Raw genomic sequence first — 20,084 nt, 5'->3', positions numbered from 1 at the left:
TGTTACAAGGAGGCAGGAGAAAAATTGTTTTTCTTAACCTCTGAGGATAGGACAAGAAGCAATGGGCTTAAATTGCAGGAAGGGTGGTTTAGGTTGGACATTAGGAAAAGCTTCCTAACTGTCAGAGTGGTTAAGCACTGGAATAAATTGCCTCGGGAGGTGGTGGAATCTCCATCATTGGGGATTTTTAAGAGCAGGTTGGACAAACACCTGTCAGGGATGGTCTAGATAATCCTTAGTCCTGCCTTGAGTGCAGGGGACTGGGCTAGATGACCTCTCGAGGTCCCTTCCAGTCCTACAGTTCTGATTCTGATGCCATGATTGACACTTCGAAGTATTACGATGTTTTCAGCCACATGGAAGCCCTCCCGGTGCCTGAGGCGGTTTTCTCCTCCTGACAGACGTCACCCCATCAATAATTGCATCACTTCCTATTGGCTGCACAGGGATCACATGGTGGCTCTGACTGGGCTGAGCAGGGGCCTCAGATGAGCGATTGTGTGTGACTTTTGAGGAGGTGGGTACTGTAGCACAACCAGGTATGTGCACAGATTAGACACCCATGTTCTGAGCACTAACATCATGCTGCACCTACCGTCCTGAAAAACTTTGCCTCCTTGGGATGGTGGAAACAACATTGTCATGTCACCTGCTGACTTATGCCCTGCTCCATCACTAGTTAAAACTCCCATGGAACTGGGGCTCCAGGTAGCGGTAGAGATCTGCCAGAAGGCACCTGGAAAGTATTACAAGTCATGTAAACACACATTCCTCATGAAGGCCATAATTGATATTAAAGGGTGACATGGTAACGCTTGAATCAGTCTGTTATTAGTGAGTACGGTTCCCTGGCGGGTTTCACACTCGCCCCACTGTAACTTAGAGCAGCCGCTGGGCCCTGGCCATTTCCAAAGCAAACATGGATTCCGAGCACGTGCTGAGCAGGACAGGGTTAGCCCTTGTCTGCACATTGCAGTTACACTGTGTCTGGCTGCACCCAGGTGTAGCCAGACAGCCAGCCCCCCCTCAGACCAGCATTGCTGGAAACACACGGGAGCCAAAACAACAGGGCACTCAACATAAATTCCAGCACAGCCTTTGAAGCTGTGAGAAGCACAGGTGTGCTGTGACAATGTGCCTCTGGGAACATATACAACGATTAGGCTCACAGCAGACAGAGGCGCTGTGACAGACATGGCTCTTAGCCCCTACTAAATAGCGTGATGCACACACACCAACATCCTAGGTGGGAAAATATTTACCCTGATAAAAGAAGTGTCCAGTAGTCGAAACTTATTGTTTCTCCCTTGCAAGTGTGAACTACTCTTGCGAGAGCTGGCGTCGCCCAGACAGACCAGCCCCAATTTGGCATAAGAAAGGAGAAAGAGAATAAAGGAGTACAGAGGTATAAGTATGGGACCTACAGCACCATGATTTTTGAGTGCTTTTCACTATCTATCTGCTGGTCAGATAAGTGACAGCCTCCCAAGGCTTCTGCAGCTAAGAGGGTCCCTAAGCCTTGTCCCTTATTTGTCTTTCCGCGGAATTGAGTGACCGATCCTGGCTTGGCACCGCTGGAATCGAGAGATGCAAGGAGGGTAAGAAGCACCCACACCTGATCTCCTATCTTTAGTGTACACATATTTTGAAATAGAGCTCTATACTTTGTTTTCTTTTCTTTGGGATTGTGGCTTCAGTTTTGTAACTTGTTTGTGTGTGTAACATCTCTACATTTAAATAAGTAGGCACTAGCAATTTTGTAACCACATGATTAGAATCTAGTTTAATAAATTTTGGTAACCATTGTGCATAAGCCTGACTTGTTTCTCTGGTTTACTGTAAAGCAGCCAACACAATTAAAGAACCTCAGCCGTTTTGGCTATAAAGCCTGGCCATTAGGTGAGAGTACGAAGAGCCTAGCGTTGAGTTGTGCCGCCTCCACGGGGCAAACTCTTGGGGCGCCTGTCAGTCAATCCTGACTGCCCGCTGCGGAAGGAGCTCTGAGCTCTAGCAGTTAAAGTCACGGGTGTGGAGAGGCTCTTAGTGCTGCCATTGGGGCACCTGTCAGTCAGTGTTGACTGCCCGCTGCGAAGGAGCTCTGAGCTCTAGCAGTTAAAGTCACGGGTGGTTAGGACCTTGGGGCATCCGTCAGCCTAGCCCGGGCTGCCCGCCGCGAAGGGACAGTGCGTCCTAGCGGTTAAAGTCACGGATGGTATAAACGGGCATAGCTGGCACCTCACCAAACATCCCTGGCCATCGGCTAACACCAGGTTCCTAGTGCAGGCAGCACTGAGAGAGTTTGCAGAAGTCACTGGAGTCTGGCTGCGCTGCGGTAGTGCGCAAGCTCGGAATTGTTTTAGTTCATTTCTCTACAGCAGTCGGGGTACCGTGTAACGATTGTGACATTCTGCCGGATGCTGCTGAGGTGCGGTCTGCTCGAAGAACCAAACTCTTCAACAGGAAACCAGCTCCAAATGGCGAGCGACCAAGGGCCAGCTTTTCGAAGGACTTTAGGTGTGTGAAGAAGCAGATAGATGCCCAGTGACAGGACTGCAGAAACTCTAATTGCGCTGGGCTGGTGCTGACGGTGAAAAATTACCGTGTGCAATGGAGAGAAGCGAAATTTGGGGTGATTGAAATGAAGAGCAGTAACGGGTGAGTCATTCCCTCTCCTACGGATGGTGCTTAGCTTCCCTTTTCCAAGTACATAAAGCACTCTTGGTATTTAAATAAAACGTTATCAGTAAGTTAATGGGACAATGTCTGCTGTTTTGCTACCGCTGTAACACGGGGCTGCTGGCCTACAGACACTTATTTTCATTAGGGACCTTGAGGAAGGGAATGCTATCAAACGGAGCAATCATACAATATCACAGAGGATTAAATTAAATCTCCTGTTCTGAACCTTTGCCTGTGTCAAATGGTAATTAGGTCACAGCTAAACTGGATTACTATTTGAGTAAAATACAGCCTAATTATTCAATTGGCTTTTATAGAACCTCTTTGTGGATGGTTTGAACTATTTAAAATGTCTCTCAGAAGGCAATCTGTCACCTAACTCCTGTTAGAATAATTCCTGGTTTGGATTTGTTTAAGCTTACTTTATAGAAGTATTTTAAATTTATGTTCAGATTTCTCTACTTAAATATTTAACTCCACTTCTTACTGGAGAATTTAACACCGAGCAAAACTGGAGGGTTGTTAAAGATTCCATTCATAGGCAACTAAGATTTTAATCAAAGGCATCAGCACCAGCTCACTGCCAGAGAGCTCCGCTGAAGCATTTCGTTGGGAACGTGTTGCCATATCTTCTGCATGTTTCTCCTTGTCGCACATTTCATCACACATCACAGTGTTTCCTAGGGAGAAGGGAAGTGTAAATTCAGAGCAGAAAGATCTCTGGCCATCTGTCTTGGGGACGCACATTCTATCCATGAGATTCGTACAATTTGGATGCCATAAAATGGTTTTTGAGAAAACCTGGAACTCAAACACCTGTTTTATGACAAACATTCACCTGCCATGTAATACAGAATCATAGAGCCACCAGGTTAGAAGGGACCACAAGGGTCATCTAGTCTGCCAAGATGCAGGATTTGTGTCATGTCGGAACCATCCAAGATGGGGTTATCCAGCCTCCTTTTGAAAACTTCCAGTGAAAAAGCTTCCACAACCCCCCAGACTGGATTTTACAAACTTCCAGTGAAGAAGCTTCCACAACTTCCCAGACTGGATTTTACAAGCTTCCAGTGAAGAAGCTTTCACAACCCTCCAGGCATCTGTTCCATTGTCCTACTGGTTTTACAGCTAGGAAGTTTTTCCTGGGATTTACCTCACTGCTGAATGTGGCCCCTTCTTTCTCCTGTCCATTCTTGAAGATTGATTTATTAATGGGTGTAACCCCAAAATGAGTATTAGGTACACTGGACTGTGTTGGTTTACATCCAGGTAATGATACAGACCCTGATTCTTCACTCTGTTAAGCCAGTAGTCTGTCATTAGCAAAGCCGGTGGATGCACGTGTAGGAGAGCAGCTGAGGACTATGAGAGGACAAACCGGTCGTGTGTGTACAGGAACTGCCAGAAAGAGAAAGCTGTCAGGAGGCTGGTTAAACAACTGGTTTGTCCTATTTAATCTCTTGGGGCTTTGTGTGGCCCCCATTATCACGGCATCGGAGTGCTCGTAATGATAATAGAATTACTGCACTCATGTATGTCCCTTCGCCACGGCAAAAGCACCTGGGGCCTGTTGAGCAGGAGAAAAGCAAATGCAATAGAGCAAGCGCGGTAAACAGCAACCCTTTACCAATGTAAATGCACTTCAAGTGCCGCAACCCAAGCTCTGTACGTGGACTTGCATCGACGGCAGTGGGATGCCAGGGGCAGGACTGGGACTGACGTCTGTCACCCCCGAAACCTTCTCCTTGTTCATTTACACTGAGCCAGCTCCTGAAGAAAGCCAAGCAATTGGTGACCCTTTACTCTGCGGGCTCGGTGCATTTGTTGGGACTGACAGAAGCGTTCCTGTGTCACAGTCACTCAGCGTGAGATGATGTGGATCCAAGGGCAGATGCAAGGCCTTAATATTTGTGAAGAAGCAATTTTCGCACATACAGTAGGTAGAGCAGCAGAGAACACATCCCTGAAATGCTGGCAGAACTCTCCAGCCAGGCAGATGATGTCAGCTCTTTGGAAGCAGAATGATGCTGGTAAAAGTAGATACATATAACGAAGACGCTTTTACCCAGGCTTTCGATGTTTTATGTTTGTCTGGCATATGTTCCATCAGGTCCTTGCTCTCCAGTTCAAGGCAGATAAATTGGTCTTTAATGCTCACAGAATGACTGTGACTCTAAGCTATTCATGGATGTGGTGAAGGACTGGCCTGTTTATAGGTTTTAACCTTGAAACATAAACCTTTCTCTAGGAAACTGTGTTGCTAATTATTATTCTAGTTTGCCCTTTCCTTGTGTGAATTCCAGTGAAGTACATTCTGTTGTGTTAGTTCTTTAAATACATGTAACTGTGTCTGGGGGAGATGAAATGAAATTATCTCAAGCTGTTTTTATTTTATTTTTATTTTGCCTTTCAAATGAATCCCTCCAGCCACCCGTCCTGGCCCACATTGGGGTGGGATCTCCAACAGCACCATTGAGATGTCTAAATCTCTTCGGCACTTCTGAAAATCTCCCCCAATGAGCCCATCCCAGAAATTGAAGTACACAGTATACAATAATATAAAACACACTGCCCTGAAACATGCCCCAGAATCCCTCAGCACTCCCCAAAACCCAGGGAACGCAGCATTCCTGGAGGATGATAAATCCAGGCTGTGGTAGCACAAGGCAGGGCCCCTCCCAACAAATGCCTGCCCCGCAACCCTGTCCCGTGTATACTGAGAGATCTCCAGCTCGCACTCTCATCTCAACTGTGGCCTACGGGTGAGAGGTGGCCTCTCGGGGGCTGCCGTCCCACCCCATGTAGTGCAGCACCGTTCCACCCAGGCCTGAAGAGCTACTGGGTCTAGCATCTGCCAATGCTTCACAGGATTAAATCCCAGAGTGAAACTGCAGCAAACGACAGAAAACAGTGATGGCTAAATGGTGTCTGATGCACATGTGGAAAGTGTCCCACTGCAAAGAGAGGAGATAAGCAGCATGGCCAAAAGCGAGAGGGAAGGTTATAAAAAGAGATGGTCATGTTTCAGAGAGCGCCGGGAAAGTTCACGGAGGTGGCCAGAGAAAGTGCTCAGACCAGCACTGGCTCAGTTGTGGAGAGGAACAGAAAGGAGACAGATGCAGCTGAGTGGGAGGAGTGAGGGGAGATTGGAGAGGGCAGGAAAGAGAAAGAATCAATAGATGAGCTGGAGAAAGTCTAAAACCATTTTAAACCAGATCCTGAAATGAAGGGGGCTCCAGTAGAGATGCCTGACGATGGGGTTGATTGTGGTGGTTACATCAGAGCAGAGCAGATGCATCTTTTCGCATAGATCATGGAAAGGACAATGATGGGAGAGAAGTAAAGGGGACAGAAGACAAAAGCATAGTTGGGGGTTTCAACAGATATGGTGTCATCAGAAAGATGTACAGGGCCAATCCTAGTGAATGACGGACAATTACAGATGGGGAACTTAGTATTGTGGTATTAGGTTGATGGGCACTTTGGAAAACTTAAAATAGCGTTATGGCAGGTGTCCCCAGCTGGCAGTGTTACACACAGTCGTCCCCATTCTTGTTCTTAGCAGGTAAGCAGGTTGTTAGCCATGGAAGAAATGCGTGTGTTACTGGAGGTTTGATTGCGAGAGTCTCTGTAGTAGAAGCAACTGAAAGCAGCAAGAAGGTTTGCTCTGTGCTAGAATCCCTCCTTGGTGCACAGGTGCTGGCCACCAGATCATGAGTGCTGGGCTGAGATTTCTGGAAGTAGGGATTGCCTGCATGCTAGTTGATCATCTCATTTCAGGACTGGTGTACATGGGCAAATCAAGCAAATTACACTTAGAATATACACAGATCGCTGATTTCTTCTCCACTTGAAAGCTGGCCTGCGAGGCCCTGGAACTCTGCCACGGCTCAGCAGGTGAGCGAGCGCAGGACACCGGTGTCAGAAGAAGTGGCCACAACGGATTAGTTTAGTGAGGACAAGTAGGATGTCAAGGTCCAGACAGCGTGCACACAGGAGAGCTCGGTGGAGCGGGGATGGAGAAGGCTGGAAGCTGTTTCTTTTGGAGTCGCTTCCTTCTCCGACACATTGCGCTGACAGTCGTGTGGTGTTGGGTCAAGACAGATGAAGGATGGAAGAGCTGTTAAAGGTGTTGTGTGATACGTACAACTGAGAATCAGCAGCACACACGAGCGGGGGGACCACGTTGCAGAGGTGAAGCCACCACCACAGGGGCAGACTGAGCTGAAAGGCAAGTGAAGAGCCACGGCAGACGGAAACAAGACACCTGTTAATTCAAAGCTTCCCAACGCAAGTTCGACCGAGGCACTTTTGCCTGTTCTCACTCAGGACCTGTATCTGCTATCACTGACGTTGGTGTAAAATCCCCTTTAAACAGCTTTTTCCAGCTGAGTGGAGCTGACAGAAGGCGAAATGTCAGTGCCACTACCTCTGCCTAGGATTTATTAATTGCTTTACCCTTTGAAATGTCTGTGGCCTACCACCTGTTAGTGTAGAGGGTTACTGATCGGTTGGATCCCTGGAGCAATCATTCTATGTCATGGCTGAATGACAGTAGCCTCAACAGGAGACCAGCATCTGGAAAGGCAAGAAAATTAATATTGATTTTGGTACAAAGCTTCTGATGGTCACTGTTTCACCGCAGCTTGGTTTATTTCTTTGCGTGTTCATAGGGTGAGTTTGACACACACCATTTGCAGAGCAATTTCCACCACTCAAACAGCTCATTTGCAACTGTTGCTTAGTGCTATATTTGTTCGGGACATGAATCCAATGGATCTGTTTGCCTCTAAGCAATGTGCTCCTGAGATCTGCCGGAGAACATCTGAGTTTTATATATACACAAAAGGCTCTTGCTTCATAGTCCTCTCCCAAACAGGCCCTGCTGGTCAGTGACGTAAACAGTTTTAGTCCCACAAAGCTATTCAATTGCACTGTTGTTATGACTTGGTAAGGTCCATCTCCTCCACAGGAAGAGTAAACAGGAATCCCTCCAGCGAAGTCAAAGGAGCTGCGCCGATTTATATCCCCTTAGGATAGAAATCATGGCAGCTCCCAAATCAGGATCAGGACCCCATTGTGGAGTGCACTGTGCAAACCTAGAGAGAGACACAGTCCCTGTCTTGAAGAGCTTCCAATCTAGTGTAATGGGAATTTGACAAACAGATCACGGTCCATGTATACCGCAGTTTTTACAGCATTAGTCAAACTCCAAGTATCCCCAGTTCTGCCAGCTTTAACCAGACAATAAATGTGACTCCAGGCTCTTCAGGATCCTCAAACTGGACATCAAATCTGCCTTATTAGAGTAATTAATTTTTCCTTGCAAACGAAATCTAGCCAGGAGAGAGAGCAGCAGATGGACTAAAGAGGGTTAAACCTGAGTCAGTGGCATCAGTGCGAACCTGGGGGTGGAAATCCTTCGTTTGGGACGGAAGTGGCTAATGTTGATTCAGCACAGGTTGGTAACACAGAGACTCATGCAGAAATGACTCCCCTGGTTTTGGTTCACACCATTTGTTGTTTCAGTGCGAGTGCTTGTGTAAATCAGCTCGGTGACAGCTGCTGAAATAACTGCATATTTCATCCTCTTAAGCTGCCATGGGAGATCATCCTAGCAGCAGCAGCAGCAGCTACCCTGGCCATTATTATTTATATTATCATAGCACCCAAGAGCTCCAGTCATGGCCCAGGACCCCGTTACGCTAGGGGCTGTACAAACACCGAACAAAGAGAGAGCCCCCTGCCCCAGGGAGTTTACAATCTCAGCATAAGCCAAGAGACGACAGAAGGGTACAGCCGAAAGGGAGGGGTGGGAGGGCACAAGGAACCAATGAAACAATGCTGGGCAGCAGCATGGACAGTGGGCTCAGCACACCCGCCACGGTTCTTGGTTTTTGTCGGCATCGCAGCAAAGGGAGGGCTTTGAGGCGGGATTTGAAGGAGGCTAACGAGTCCGTTTATGGGGTGCAGCTCCCAAGCATTAGGGGGCAGCACGGGCCAAAGCACAAAGGTGCTAGTTTGACAATTGATCAAGTCAGTGCTGAAGGCTGGCATGATGTGGTTTTAGGAGGCGTTTGGCATTATCCCAGGGCTGTCCCTGGAAGAAGAGACACGTCAGCGGGACTCAGCCTGGCGCCAGGAGAACGTGCATGGCCCAGTCGCTGGGGGCTTGTGAGAGTCAGATTTGAACGCAATTGTTCCATCAATGAGAGTTTTCACCCAGGGATGAAGTTGGCCCTCAGGCCTGTTGGGGATGGTGCAGGCATAGGCTGAAGAGTGTTTTGGGGGGGAGCTGCTTTCTCTTACTGCTTCCTGAGTTGTATTTCCCTACACTCCCCCTGCAGCAGCCCCAGCGTGTGACCCACCCTCACTTTGCGCATGCTGAATGCCAGAGGAGTGCAAGGTATGCTTTGCCACCTACAGTCTCACTTAAACCAGTGTGTAACTGTAGACCTGGTGTGGCTCCATTGACTGTAATGGAGTTACTCCAGATTTACACCAGCCTGAGCTGCGTCTTTCCCTGGGTGTCACTTACACCACTGTTCAGCTCCCATGGATTCGGGCATAGAGGCTTCCATGGGAGATGCTCCCCCCCCCCCCAACCCCGCTTGCTTGAAGCTGCCTTTGTTTATATTTGGCCACAAACTAGAAATTGGTCACATTCCTCGCCAGAAGCCATTGGTAAATAACAATCCTTTCTCCATCACATGCAAGTCAGGTCTGCTCAGCGCCGAAATACCGTCTGGCCCTCTCCCTCTTGCAGGTGTGTAGCTGATGCAGTGGACACCCCTGCAGCCTCCACATCCCAACCATGGCAGGAGTTGGTGGGGGCAGGGATTTAGCTGCTCTAGTCCATGCTGGGAGCAGGTCTGGGGCAGAGGATCTAGGAGCCGGAGAGCCCTTACTGAGCAGACCTCAGCGGCAGCAGAGAATCTGCCTCCATTTAACTTTAGTGCACTAAATACCAACGTCTGGCCTGGTAGATTTGCTTTATTCTGATCATTTGGATTCAAGTACAAACGCTGACACCCAGTGGTCACGATGGTTTAGCTCCTATAAGAGCTCCCTTTACCCAGCCAACAACTCCATAGCAGTCTACAATAGAACGGTCTGTCTGCCTTTTCCATTCCCTCACTCACAACAGGAGTGAAAAGCCTGTTACAGACCATAATTGACTTGTTTTAATGTCATTTTTCAGGCTCTACACTTCAACCCACTGCAACGTGATTAGCCAGGGGGCCCAGGGTGACTCAGCCAGGAAAAAGAAAGTCCCTGAGGGCTGAAAAGGATGGAATGCAAGGTGTGTTATCTTCTGTCGGTCTGTTGTTGCTTTTGGTGAGAAATCAGCACTTGTCCATGGGGCTCTATGCAATGACACCTGGTCAGGTGCTGTTGGTGTAATTGACATTTGCCCCTTCTGCTTTGTTACTTACCAAATCAAATGCCACTAGGCAATGACCGGCACGCTTACTGAGTATCCATTCCCCTGCAGCAAGTGCAGAGTCTTGTTTTCAAGTATTCAACAAGTATTGATGCTCTCCAGGGACACTCCCTTAGGAGCAACTGTTTCTTGTGGCTTGTATTTTAATGGTGCTCAGACTTTATTGATCCAAGTAAGGAAAAAAAAAACATAACCACGGTGAGAGGTTCAGACGGGTTCTGCTTTAAGCAAATGGCAACACGAGCAACAAACCTGGGGTGATGGCCATGGCACAGGCTGGGGCTCGCTGTCTTTCAAGTGTTACGACAACGGACACGGCTCTTCATGGCGTTTGCTCCACGCTGAGAGTCTCCCACGGGTGTCACTTAGCGGCGTCATGGTCAGATTTGTAACATTGTCCGTGAGGATCTTGCACCTGCTAGTTGATGCTGAAAACCAGACGTATCTCCTTTGCAGTGCTCTGAAGAGAGGACTCTGTTCCGCAGTCTTAGAAGGTCATCAAACATTACGTGTTAAGCATGGCAAAAGTAGTAACCGTATTTATATTATATTGGTGCCTAGAGAGGGGTTTGATGGATATTTCTGGCCTCTCATGAAATAGGTCCTTTATTAGTCGCTCCTTAAACGCAAACACACTTTCACAATTACACAATAAAACAAGGTTCACAATATCACAGCTGGGCTCTCACTTCGTTCTTATATCTCACTGGCTGACTGGCGATGCCCCGTCCTTCCTACACACCCGAGGGCCCGGCTGACACCATTCTAGGAGGTTCGAGGAAAATGTCGTTCTCAGAAAGGTTCCGTGAGCTTCTACAAAGGTCCAGAACAGTCTAGGAGGTTAATGAAAAATGACTCTGCCCACGGAACACCTGAACCATGTGACTTCAAACATTCCATTTTCCCTTTTGTCACTGACAACGAAACCAGCACCCCCCGCTCGGTGCCCCCCAAGCCTGGCACCCGAGGCGGTCGCCTGCCCGCAGCTCTGGGGACGCCATTGGCCATCCACAGGGTATGTGAGCCCCACTCCATTTCCTGCCCTTGAGACACTTCCCTGTCTCAAAGCCACACCCCAAGCCCAGGCCCATATTGTTCAATGTCTTTTCGTTACAAGGCCTAAGGGGTGACATTTCACTTTGGGCTCGGACTGTTTTGCCCGGCCAGCGTGGCAAATGTCTCCACTGTTGGCAGTTAGACTCCCTTCAGCCTGAATGACTGGCGGACACTGGCCTTGTGTCGGTGGTGGGGGAGAGCATGCTGGAACGGTCTGCCCCGGTGCCTGACAGTATCCCGTGAGATCTATTGACCAGACACCCACAGAACAGTTACTGGACGCAGGGGAGCTGCTGGGTCACGACCGGCACCAGCCCCTACTCAGCCAGGGCTGCCTCCTACCCATATCGGGCAGCTGCAGCTCTCAGGCGGATGCCCGCAGGAGAAGTGAGTGACGGGGGAAGGGAGAAGAGGAGTGGATGGGGGCAGAAATGGGGCAGGGGAGGTTCCAACCTGCCCGCTGGAGTATTCAGATTTTAAATATTACAAAGTTGGCGCCCCATGCCCTGCCAGCCCGCCACTTCAGGAACCTTAAAGCTGTTCAGTGGTACAGCCCATTACCAAGGACCCCCGACATCCCGCGCACACACACACACACACACACACACGTGTCACAGGGCCTGGCAAGTCGGGGCAACCACCTCTGCCCCGTCTTGTGCTGCGACTCAGTTTCCCTAAATTAAAACTGGGTCAAGTAACCCTGTATTTACCAACTACCCAAAGCCAGTGGGCAGTTTACTAGCTAACAATTATTTAATTCTGGGTAGGTTTTATTATTACCGGGGCCCTTAGGTGCACAAGTGCCTAGTAGAAATATCAACACTTTCCAGATGGGTTAGGACAGTTCCAGAATGAGTCTCTCAGGGATGCCCGAATTATTGTGCCGCCCAGGCGCTAGGCCACCCTTAACATAGCAGAATGGCTCTTTCAAATGAGGGTAACGCAGGTTTTGGACTCCCCTGGGACGGTGGCTTTCCCCGCTTCCCCGCGTTTCCTGGGCAAAGCCCCAGCCTGGGCAGCAGAGCAATTCATGGCCAAGCACACAGGGGGGCTGCTTGCAGGGTGCCATGCTAGACCGTGGCAGCCCAGGGAGGGGGGTGCGTGCGCCCGCAGCAGCTGGCTTTGCCCACAGCGTGCCTGCCGGGGGGAGGTGGGCAGCCTGGGAATTCAGCTAAGGGAACCAGGCAGAAGCTGAAGGAGCCTGGCTGTGGGGGGGACCTACAATGAGGCCAAACCACTGTCTGGCTGGAGAGTGGACAAGACTGGATGACTGGGGCCAGAGAAAACACGCTCAGGAAGCCCGCTCCCCCCACCCTGCCTCTTTCGCCTAGGCCCTGCCCCCCCCCATCTCCCACTCCACCCCTGTCACTCGCTCCCTCATCCCCCAGGACTCACCAGCTGCCTGCAGAGCCGGGCTGGGAGGAGCTGATGTGGAGCCTGCCTGGCTGCCCAATTGGGGCACAGCTGGGGGAGGGAGGTGTCAGCCTTCCCCCCCCTAAAGCAAGGGACTACAGTGGGGAAATCAGGGCTGGTGGGGGCGGTCCCTGGAGCAAGAGGCTAGGGAAATCGAGGCACAGCAGGGCGGGGGGTCAGACAGTTTCCCTCCTCCCCCCGTGGGGCTGGTATCGTCTTTGCAGCCTGGTCTGGGAGCAGCCAGTTCTCCGGCAGGCTGGGACGGGGGTGGGGGGAGAGCAGCTACTGCTTCACCCCACCACTCAGTGGCTGAGCTAACACCACCAGGTTCCTTTTCTAATCAGACGTTCCAGCCGAACACGGGACACCTGGCCACCCTAGTTCATACCCCGCGCTCTGCCCCACAGGCTAATCCCCGCTCTGACCCACAAGCCCACCCAGCTGACCACATCTGTTTTCTCCAGAGCTGTATATTCATGTCTCCTCCCTGTTCAAGACCACACGTCTCCCTCCCTGCCTGGGGGTTAATGGCCATCACTGGTAAGTAATTGGGCCTGCTGGGTGCTACTGGGGCAGTGCACTTGAGACTTGTTTGGGGTGTTACTCACAGGGCTGAGTGTCATCAGAAACCCAGGTTCTGAGCCTGTTCTTTGTACAGCCAGCTGTGAGCGTTTTGGACACAGGTGACCAAGTGTGCCCTTCATCCTGTACTGCAGTGCACACAGCCGCTGGGTCATGGCGCCAGTGTTCAGGATAAAAGCAAAATATGTTTGTAGCTTTTGGCCCCAGTCATGGAGCAGGAATAAAGTGTCACACCAAGCCAGCTGGCTGGCAGGCCTGCCTTGAACCAGTAGCATTGTTATAGCATAGCGGGCTAGACAACGAAGAGGGAAGAGCCCTTCTGGAGCAGCTTGGGAAGGCCCCTTGCAAGGCAGGCATGAGCACTCCCAGCAATGCCTCATGGTTTAATCCAGCGCTCTGACTCAGCGCTTCCTCCATTCCCAGCAATGGTGCTTTCAGTTGGTCCCAGCTGCATACGGGGGTAGGTTTTTGTTCTCTCTCAGATGTTTTCTATGCTCAGTTTTTCTCCCTGTACCCCACTGGAGAAGGCCTACTTGGCTGGAGTCTGTACCCCCTCCAAACGTTACGTCTTGTGGCCCAGATCGGCCCCTGCTGCAGATCAAATCAGAGCCAATGGCACTATGCTGATTTACACCAGCTTCTCTTGTCTCTCAGGCCTTTCAATTCTTTAATAATTGTTGGTGCATGTCTCTGAATTTGGATACTGGAGAACTACACAGTACAGGACGTCCCCCTTCTTTGGGTTTGTTACAGTTTGTGAGGTACTCAGAAGTGCACATCTGAAAATAATACATTTTAATCAGCAGGGTAAAGAAACAGCTTGTGCATTTGGAATAAATTCTTATTTTGATTCTGGTCTTTTTTTCCCCCTACTGAAATAACAGAAAAGTTCGGAGGCGTTTGGCCACTGATTTCTGTGGCAAGAAAGTTTATTAATTTAGGAAATAAGCCAGCACAGGAGTAAGAAAGTACTAGTACAAGTATCAGAAATAAATATGGTCCAAGGTAAATGAACAGACCCTGGTACAACATTGGCATTAACCAACCTGACAGTTGCGGTGGACTTGAAATGAGCCTCAAAGTCTTGTTAGGCTACTTCAGCCACTGGGCCAAGCAGCCAACACCCCTCACCCCAGTTACACAGTTTCTTAGCCTGTTTTATAAGCATTTAAAAAAATAAACTTCGCAGTAACACTTGCCTGAGTGAGGTAACCGAGATGGCAGCACCGCAACTAAGTTTAATTAGTGTAATTTCTTTTGCGACTGTCACAGAAGTCAAGCTGCGCTTTCGGTTAATTTCTTCTTCCCTCTCCAACCTTTCCGTGCTGGGACGTCATGTCAACATTCTTGTGACGGGGGTAATTCCCAGCTTTTCCTCCTGCCCACTATAAACATTACCAAATGCTTTGATTACATTTTTCCTCCCCAAGACTTAAATAATCCCGTGTGTGCCTTACTCACTAGTTCTCGGAAGAATCTGCGTGTCCTGCACGAACTTACCGGATGAGTCAGCGTGAATGTGTTTTATTACTATGTAAAACGTGCTGGCCAGACACTGATACAGCTGGGTTACGACTGGAGAACCTGTGGCCACACTCAAGAACCACAGCTATATGGACTGTTTCCCTATTTGAGCGTGCGGTATTACTCACAAGGCTGAGCACTAAGATAGCAGCAGCCATGGGGGCTATTTTGGGTTAACCAAACCAGTCACTATAGCGGCTCGTAATGGCTTATTGCCAGCTGAAATGACAGTGGGTGTGGGGAGGAGGGGATCACGAGCACACACGACACCTGCACCAAAGCCCAGGCTAGTCAGCAGGCAATCTGATACCAACCACGTACGCTGGGTCTCTTTAATCGCCCCAGCCTGCATACTTACATGCTGACACCACAAACCACAATAGTCTGTCCCCTGACACACCACCGGTCATGGACCTCCTTTCAGCCGCACAGAGCACCAGGCAGCTTGTCAACAGCCTCTCGCTGGTGTTAGCCATTTTCCTTCGTGCAAAACATTTTAATTTGGGTCATCCCTGGCCAGGCTGACCTGCTTCTTTGCCCCACTGCAGCAGTCCCTGCAGGCAGATGCTCTACATCAGCTGTTCTTTCCTGCCAGCCAGTCGATTTACGGGAGGCTTTCAATGCTCCTAACGGCGAACACTGACGAGGCACTGAGTCCTGGGGGGCTGCAGCTACCTTAGAATAGGTGGTATATCAGCTAATCACTGCATCCTCTGTGGTAAGATCCTTCAGGATGCTCCTGAAACAAGGAGGGGGAAGTTGTCCTGGCTCAACATTTGTTCGTTGTGGCAGTTGGTTGTTGTTTGTTGGTCTCAAAATGTCTTATTGAAAATTTAACAGTCCCCATTTGCACGTGCAATTCTGCACCTAATTTACGCGTGCATTGCATGTGCAAGTCACTGGCTATGCGGGACCCTTGCCTGCACACACACACCTGACGGACATGCAGTAACCGTGTACGGATGCACCCATCCATCAGGCAGTCCCACGCACATTTCTAGTATGCTGCACTGCATGTGTGCCATGTGGAAACCAGAGTAAAGAAAGAATGAGCCGGTGAGCTTCTAAACAAACGTTCCCGCCTGCACTCATGGGTATTGCTTCCTCTGCCCGTGTATTTTAGAAACGTCCATGAGCCAAACACTTCTGCATTAAGGGACATGGTGGGTTGGAACCAAGAGTCTCAACTCAGGGCCAGCATTTAGTTTTTTCTGATTCCATCCTGCGCCTTGGGCCTGGGTTCATCTTTTCTGTGCTATATTGTCAGGTCCAGGACTGCTCCCTTCTCCGTTAGTAATCGCGGAGTTACAAAGGCCCAATCGTGGAGTTACAAAGCAAGCATGTGCCATACTCAAAAGATCTTTTGTCCCCCAGCTTCACTTCCCTCTCTCAGCCCCATCCCGCACACAGTTCCCATGCCATGAGTGAGGTTGCAGGTTCAGCCCTTTGCCTACAGGACGTTACTATTTTCTGATCGGATGAAGGCAGCTGTTGGACTCAGGTTTGTGTTGATTTGAAATTCACCTTTCCAAGCATCAGCTAGTCACTGAAAGTTTCCTTCTTCTTCTGAACCCTCCTCCCATAATGTTCACTGAGAGAGTTGTAGAAAGTGAAAATATGCTCAAAGCAAGCTCAAGGAGTATTGGTGTAATGCGATTTGTCCATTATCAGCACTGGGCAGTTTTTACTCCACATGCTTCGTTTAAAGCTGGTCATACATTTCATCTGCTGGGCATTCCTTTGCATAAGGGTCTTTCAGATCTAGGAACCTCTGGGTGCTTTGTAAAGCTGCATTTTCCGTGTCCAAGTCCTGCAGGACATCCCCCCCCTTCCAGCACTTCACAGCATATCCTTAGGATTTGTTCCTCCCATGATCCATCTGCCATTCACCGTATTTGTAAGCACAGCCATTCCCTGCAAAAAACTGTTTCAAGGTCTCCCCAATCCACTTTCACAAATAACTGTGGCATGGTAGATGACATGATTAAATAAATGCAGTTAAATAACGTTCACTGTTTAAAAATTAACAGTGGACTGAAAGAAGGTAGCGAGGGAGCCAGCAGGGAAATATACCTGAATACAGACAATAGCATCTAGCAACCTTTCCTAAGCAGGTGGATATAACCTTGATCTTCCACTCAGTTTCCATCATGTTAACAGTGGTTCAATTCCTTCTCATAAACGCACACAGCAGACCTGTTGATATTATTCATCACATTCTCCACTGCCTCCTTTTTCGCTCCGTTATGTTATAAAAAGTTATTCCAGCATCAGTCAATAAACTTCTCTGACCTTCGTGTTGTTGGACTACAGAAGCATACTAAGTGTGTGGGGGGAAGTAGAAAAGACTCGTAAGAAGTTCAGGTTTCACGTCTGTTCTTGGGATGACATGCTAAGGGCAATCCACTGGACACAAGCTGCACAACAAGCCCATTTGCAGGGTTAGCATCCCACTGGAGGATGTCATTTGCCAAGAATGCCAGGAACCTGAAGTTGACATGGGTCTTTATTATGGACATCAATAACATGTGTATAATGCAGCAGTAAGTTCCACTGACTTCTCACAGGGCATCTCTGGAAATCATTTTATTCAGCAATTATTCCAAATATAGAGATGTAGGGGATATATTTTTCTCTCTATTTGTTCTTCAAAATATAAAAGGCAAATACAAAAAATAATATCAACATGTAGGTATGCATAAAATCCAGGACATCCAAATAATGGATCTATTATTAGAGTGACAATATTTCTATAGCTAACGCTTCCTCTCCATTGACACCTGCATCAGTAAAACAAGAGACTATCCACGTGCTTTGAGATTATGTGGTCATAGAGAAAGGGTGATTCTAAACATAGCTTTCATGGTTAATTTGCCTGACACAGATCCTAAGGGATACTTCTGACCCAAAGAACATTTAACTAAGTAACTAGGATGTGGGTAATTAATTTACCATACCTGCTTCCCTCTGTGCAATCATTAATAGGGGAAAATGTCTACCCAACAATGCATGTTACAGAGATAGTGGCATAAAAGGTGTAGGGCAGTGCCCCAGTGTGAACTGACATAGATCCAGTACAGGCTGGACACGTTTACCCTGGGGGTGAAGATCTGCCCCCGTGGCTTTGGACAGAGATGCTGGCATTCGTTCCACGGGTGTAAGTTGGGAGTAACTTCATGGGAACGGATGGAAACAGTTGAGAATTACACTGGGGTAACAGAAGACTCTGATCAGAAGTGTAACTTTACATCACCTTAACTTGACCTAGACAGCTAGGAGGAAGATGTACCTGCCCAGTCCCCAGGCCTTTCTAACACGTTTTAGATCATGAAGCCGACACAAAAACGGTTACTCTTCTTTTGAAATACGTGTGATAGACAGCTAGACATTTATGCACAATAACGGCGTTGCTTAACAGTGACTGTATATCGTATTAAACGTAATAGTCATTGCTAGCATGTAAACTAAGATTGTTCAGGGCCAGCCTAAGGCTCAAGTTCTGCTCCCAGGTCACTGGTCAATGGCGATAGATTCTGGCATTATATCAGTTATGCCTCCGTTCAGTTCATTTCTAACTGTACAATCTGAAAAAGCTCGACGAGCTGCCTTAGCGCTTACCTTTTCTTCCGCTGTGCAGCTAATATAAATATCACGACGGTCAGAAAACTTAAGACTACTGCAATGAGGAGGAACAGCTGCTTTTCATCTTTTCTGGACACTGTGAAGACAAACCACAAAGCATTCAAGGAATTTCTCCGTTCTGTAGTAATTACATTATACTGCAAAGAGACTGGAGCCAAAGACAAAATCCTGTTTTCCCATCATATGTGTTAGTGTATCATTAGATTTAACATGCTGCACACATCCATTAATCCTTGCAAATATTTTAGGGTTAGACGCACGATACCCCGCTGTGGACCGCATTTTGTACACTATTGCCACTCTTTGCTGAACTGAAATGTTTATCACCCACTCACGTCAAGAGGGAAACATCTTTCACAACCCTCGAGCCAGCAGGCCCAATTCTGATCTCACTCATGCTGGTGAGAGTCTGGGGTGTTATTTTAGATTTACAGTGGTATAGTGGAATTGGGGGTGATAATGTGTATTTCCAAAGGGAATTAACGTTTTCACAATTCTTGTTTTAGTGTTTCCAATTGCCAAGGAAAGGAAGCGCCTCCCACAAAACATTTACAACCTGAATAGCCCAGGCAGACAGAGGGGAGACAGAAATTTCTGTCATCCCCATTTCACAGATGAGGAAGTGAGGCCGAGAGGGGTGACGTGACCTGCCCAAGAATACACAGGAAGCCTGTGACACAGCCAAGGACTGAATCCAGGGCTCTGGCCCGCACCCCTGCCCAGAAGAGTAACCCTCTCCAAATATGTGCTGTATAGGGCACTTAGTTGTTTTGAGTCCTAATTATAAAAAGCTGCTAACATAATGAAACAGATTTTAAATTCAGTCCAGGCGGGCCCACTGTAACCATGACGCTCATGTAGCCAGGTCACAGAAACAATACAACTGGTCACCTGCATCCTATGATAACCCAGTGCAGTTTGACTGTATTAACGTGGAACCCCCCACACCCCAAAAAACCCATCATGCCTTCCTCCTCATCTCATAATCCTTCGTGATGGCAAAGGCTATTGGGATTTAGTTCACGGGAAGACACGATGGGGGTGGTTTGGGTGAGGATGCTGGTTGAAGGATTGTTTCCTTCTCCCCCGCCCAGCACTCTGCTCCCAGCGGCTGTGAAGTCTCCAGCCTCTCCGTGGCCTCAGCCCCCAGAGCTGACAGCTGGGCTGAGCTGCACCTGGGCTGGTTCTGAGGCAAGAAGTGACAAGGCAGCAGCAGAAGGTAGGGCAGGTTCCTAGCAACAATAAGATTTTGCTGACTTCTTCCCCTCTCCCTGTGGGCACAACGCAGAGGGTTCCCTGTTACGACCTCCACCCCCGAGGGTCACACCACATGGGCTGGGAAACACCTGCACATTGAGTTCTCACCACAGACTGTGTGCAGCCAGAGACAGTCTGAGCGTGTGGGATGACACATATTCCGGGGAATGGGGTGTGCTCCCGCACCCCGCGGTGAGTACAAAGTGTCTCCGAGCTCAGAGTCAGATATTCCCTCCAGGCCAAAGTCTCACTACCCTGTAGTACTTGCTGTTGAAGTGTTCCACTGTCCCTGCATTCATTCATACTGCTGCTCTCATAGCTAATTAAACCAAGATTTCCCCAGATGCTGCTTCCCAGAAGTGGTGTGTCACTCCATGTATAAGTGGGTTTACTCACTAATCTTGTGTCTGGTGCTGTCCTGGGATGACCGGATCCAGAAATGCCATGGCTGTGACCCAGCCCTGGAAGTGATTTTCTGTTGGGATGC

General features: G+C 48.7%; 1 protein-coding gene across 2 annotated transcripts in view; it reads right to left on the bottom strand.

Annotated features, from left to right (window-relative positions):
* Window positions 1-14,069: 14,069 nt before the first annotated feature.
* The window catches only part of IL13RA2 (interleukin 13 receptor subunit alpha 2), a 46,660-nt gene continuing 40,645 nt past the window's right edge, over window positions 14,070-20,084 (bottom strand). For both annotated transcript variants that reach the window (XM_043522876.1, XM_037909249.2), the window contains exons 10-11: window positions 18,317-18,416; window positions 14,070-17,344 (exon numbers count right to left, since the gene is read on the bottom strand). In XM_043522876.1, the coding sequence (XP_043378811.1) occupies window positions 17,296-17,344; window positions 18,317-18,416 (149 nt within the window). In that variant the 3' untranslated portion in view covers window positions 14,070-17,295. The remainder of the gene's footprint in view (window positions 17,345-18,316; window positions 18,417-20,084) is intronic.

The sequence above is a fragment of the Chelonia mydas genome, chromosome 9 (genome assembly GCF_015237465.2).
Source record: "Chelonia mydas isolate rCheMyd1 chromosome 9, rCheMyd1.pri.v2, whole genome shotgun sequence".
In the NCBI taxonomy this organism is placed as follows: domain Eukaryota; kingdom Metazoa; phylum Chordata; order Testudines; family Cheloniidae; genus Chelonia; species Chelonia mydas.
The sequence above is the reverse complement of the archived record's forward strand: the minus strand, read 5'-3'. Positions and strand labels throughout refer to the sequence as shown.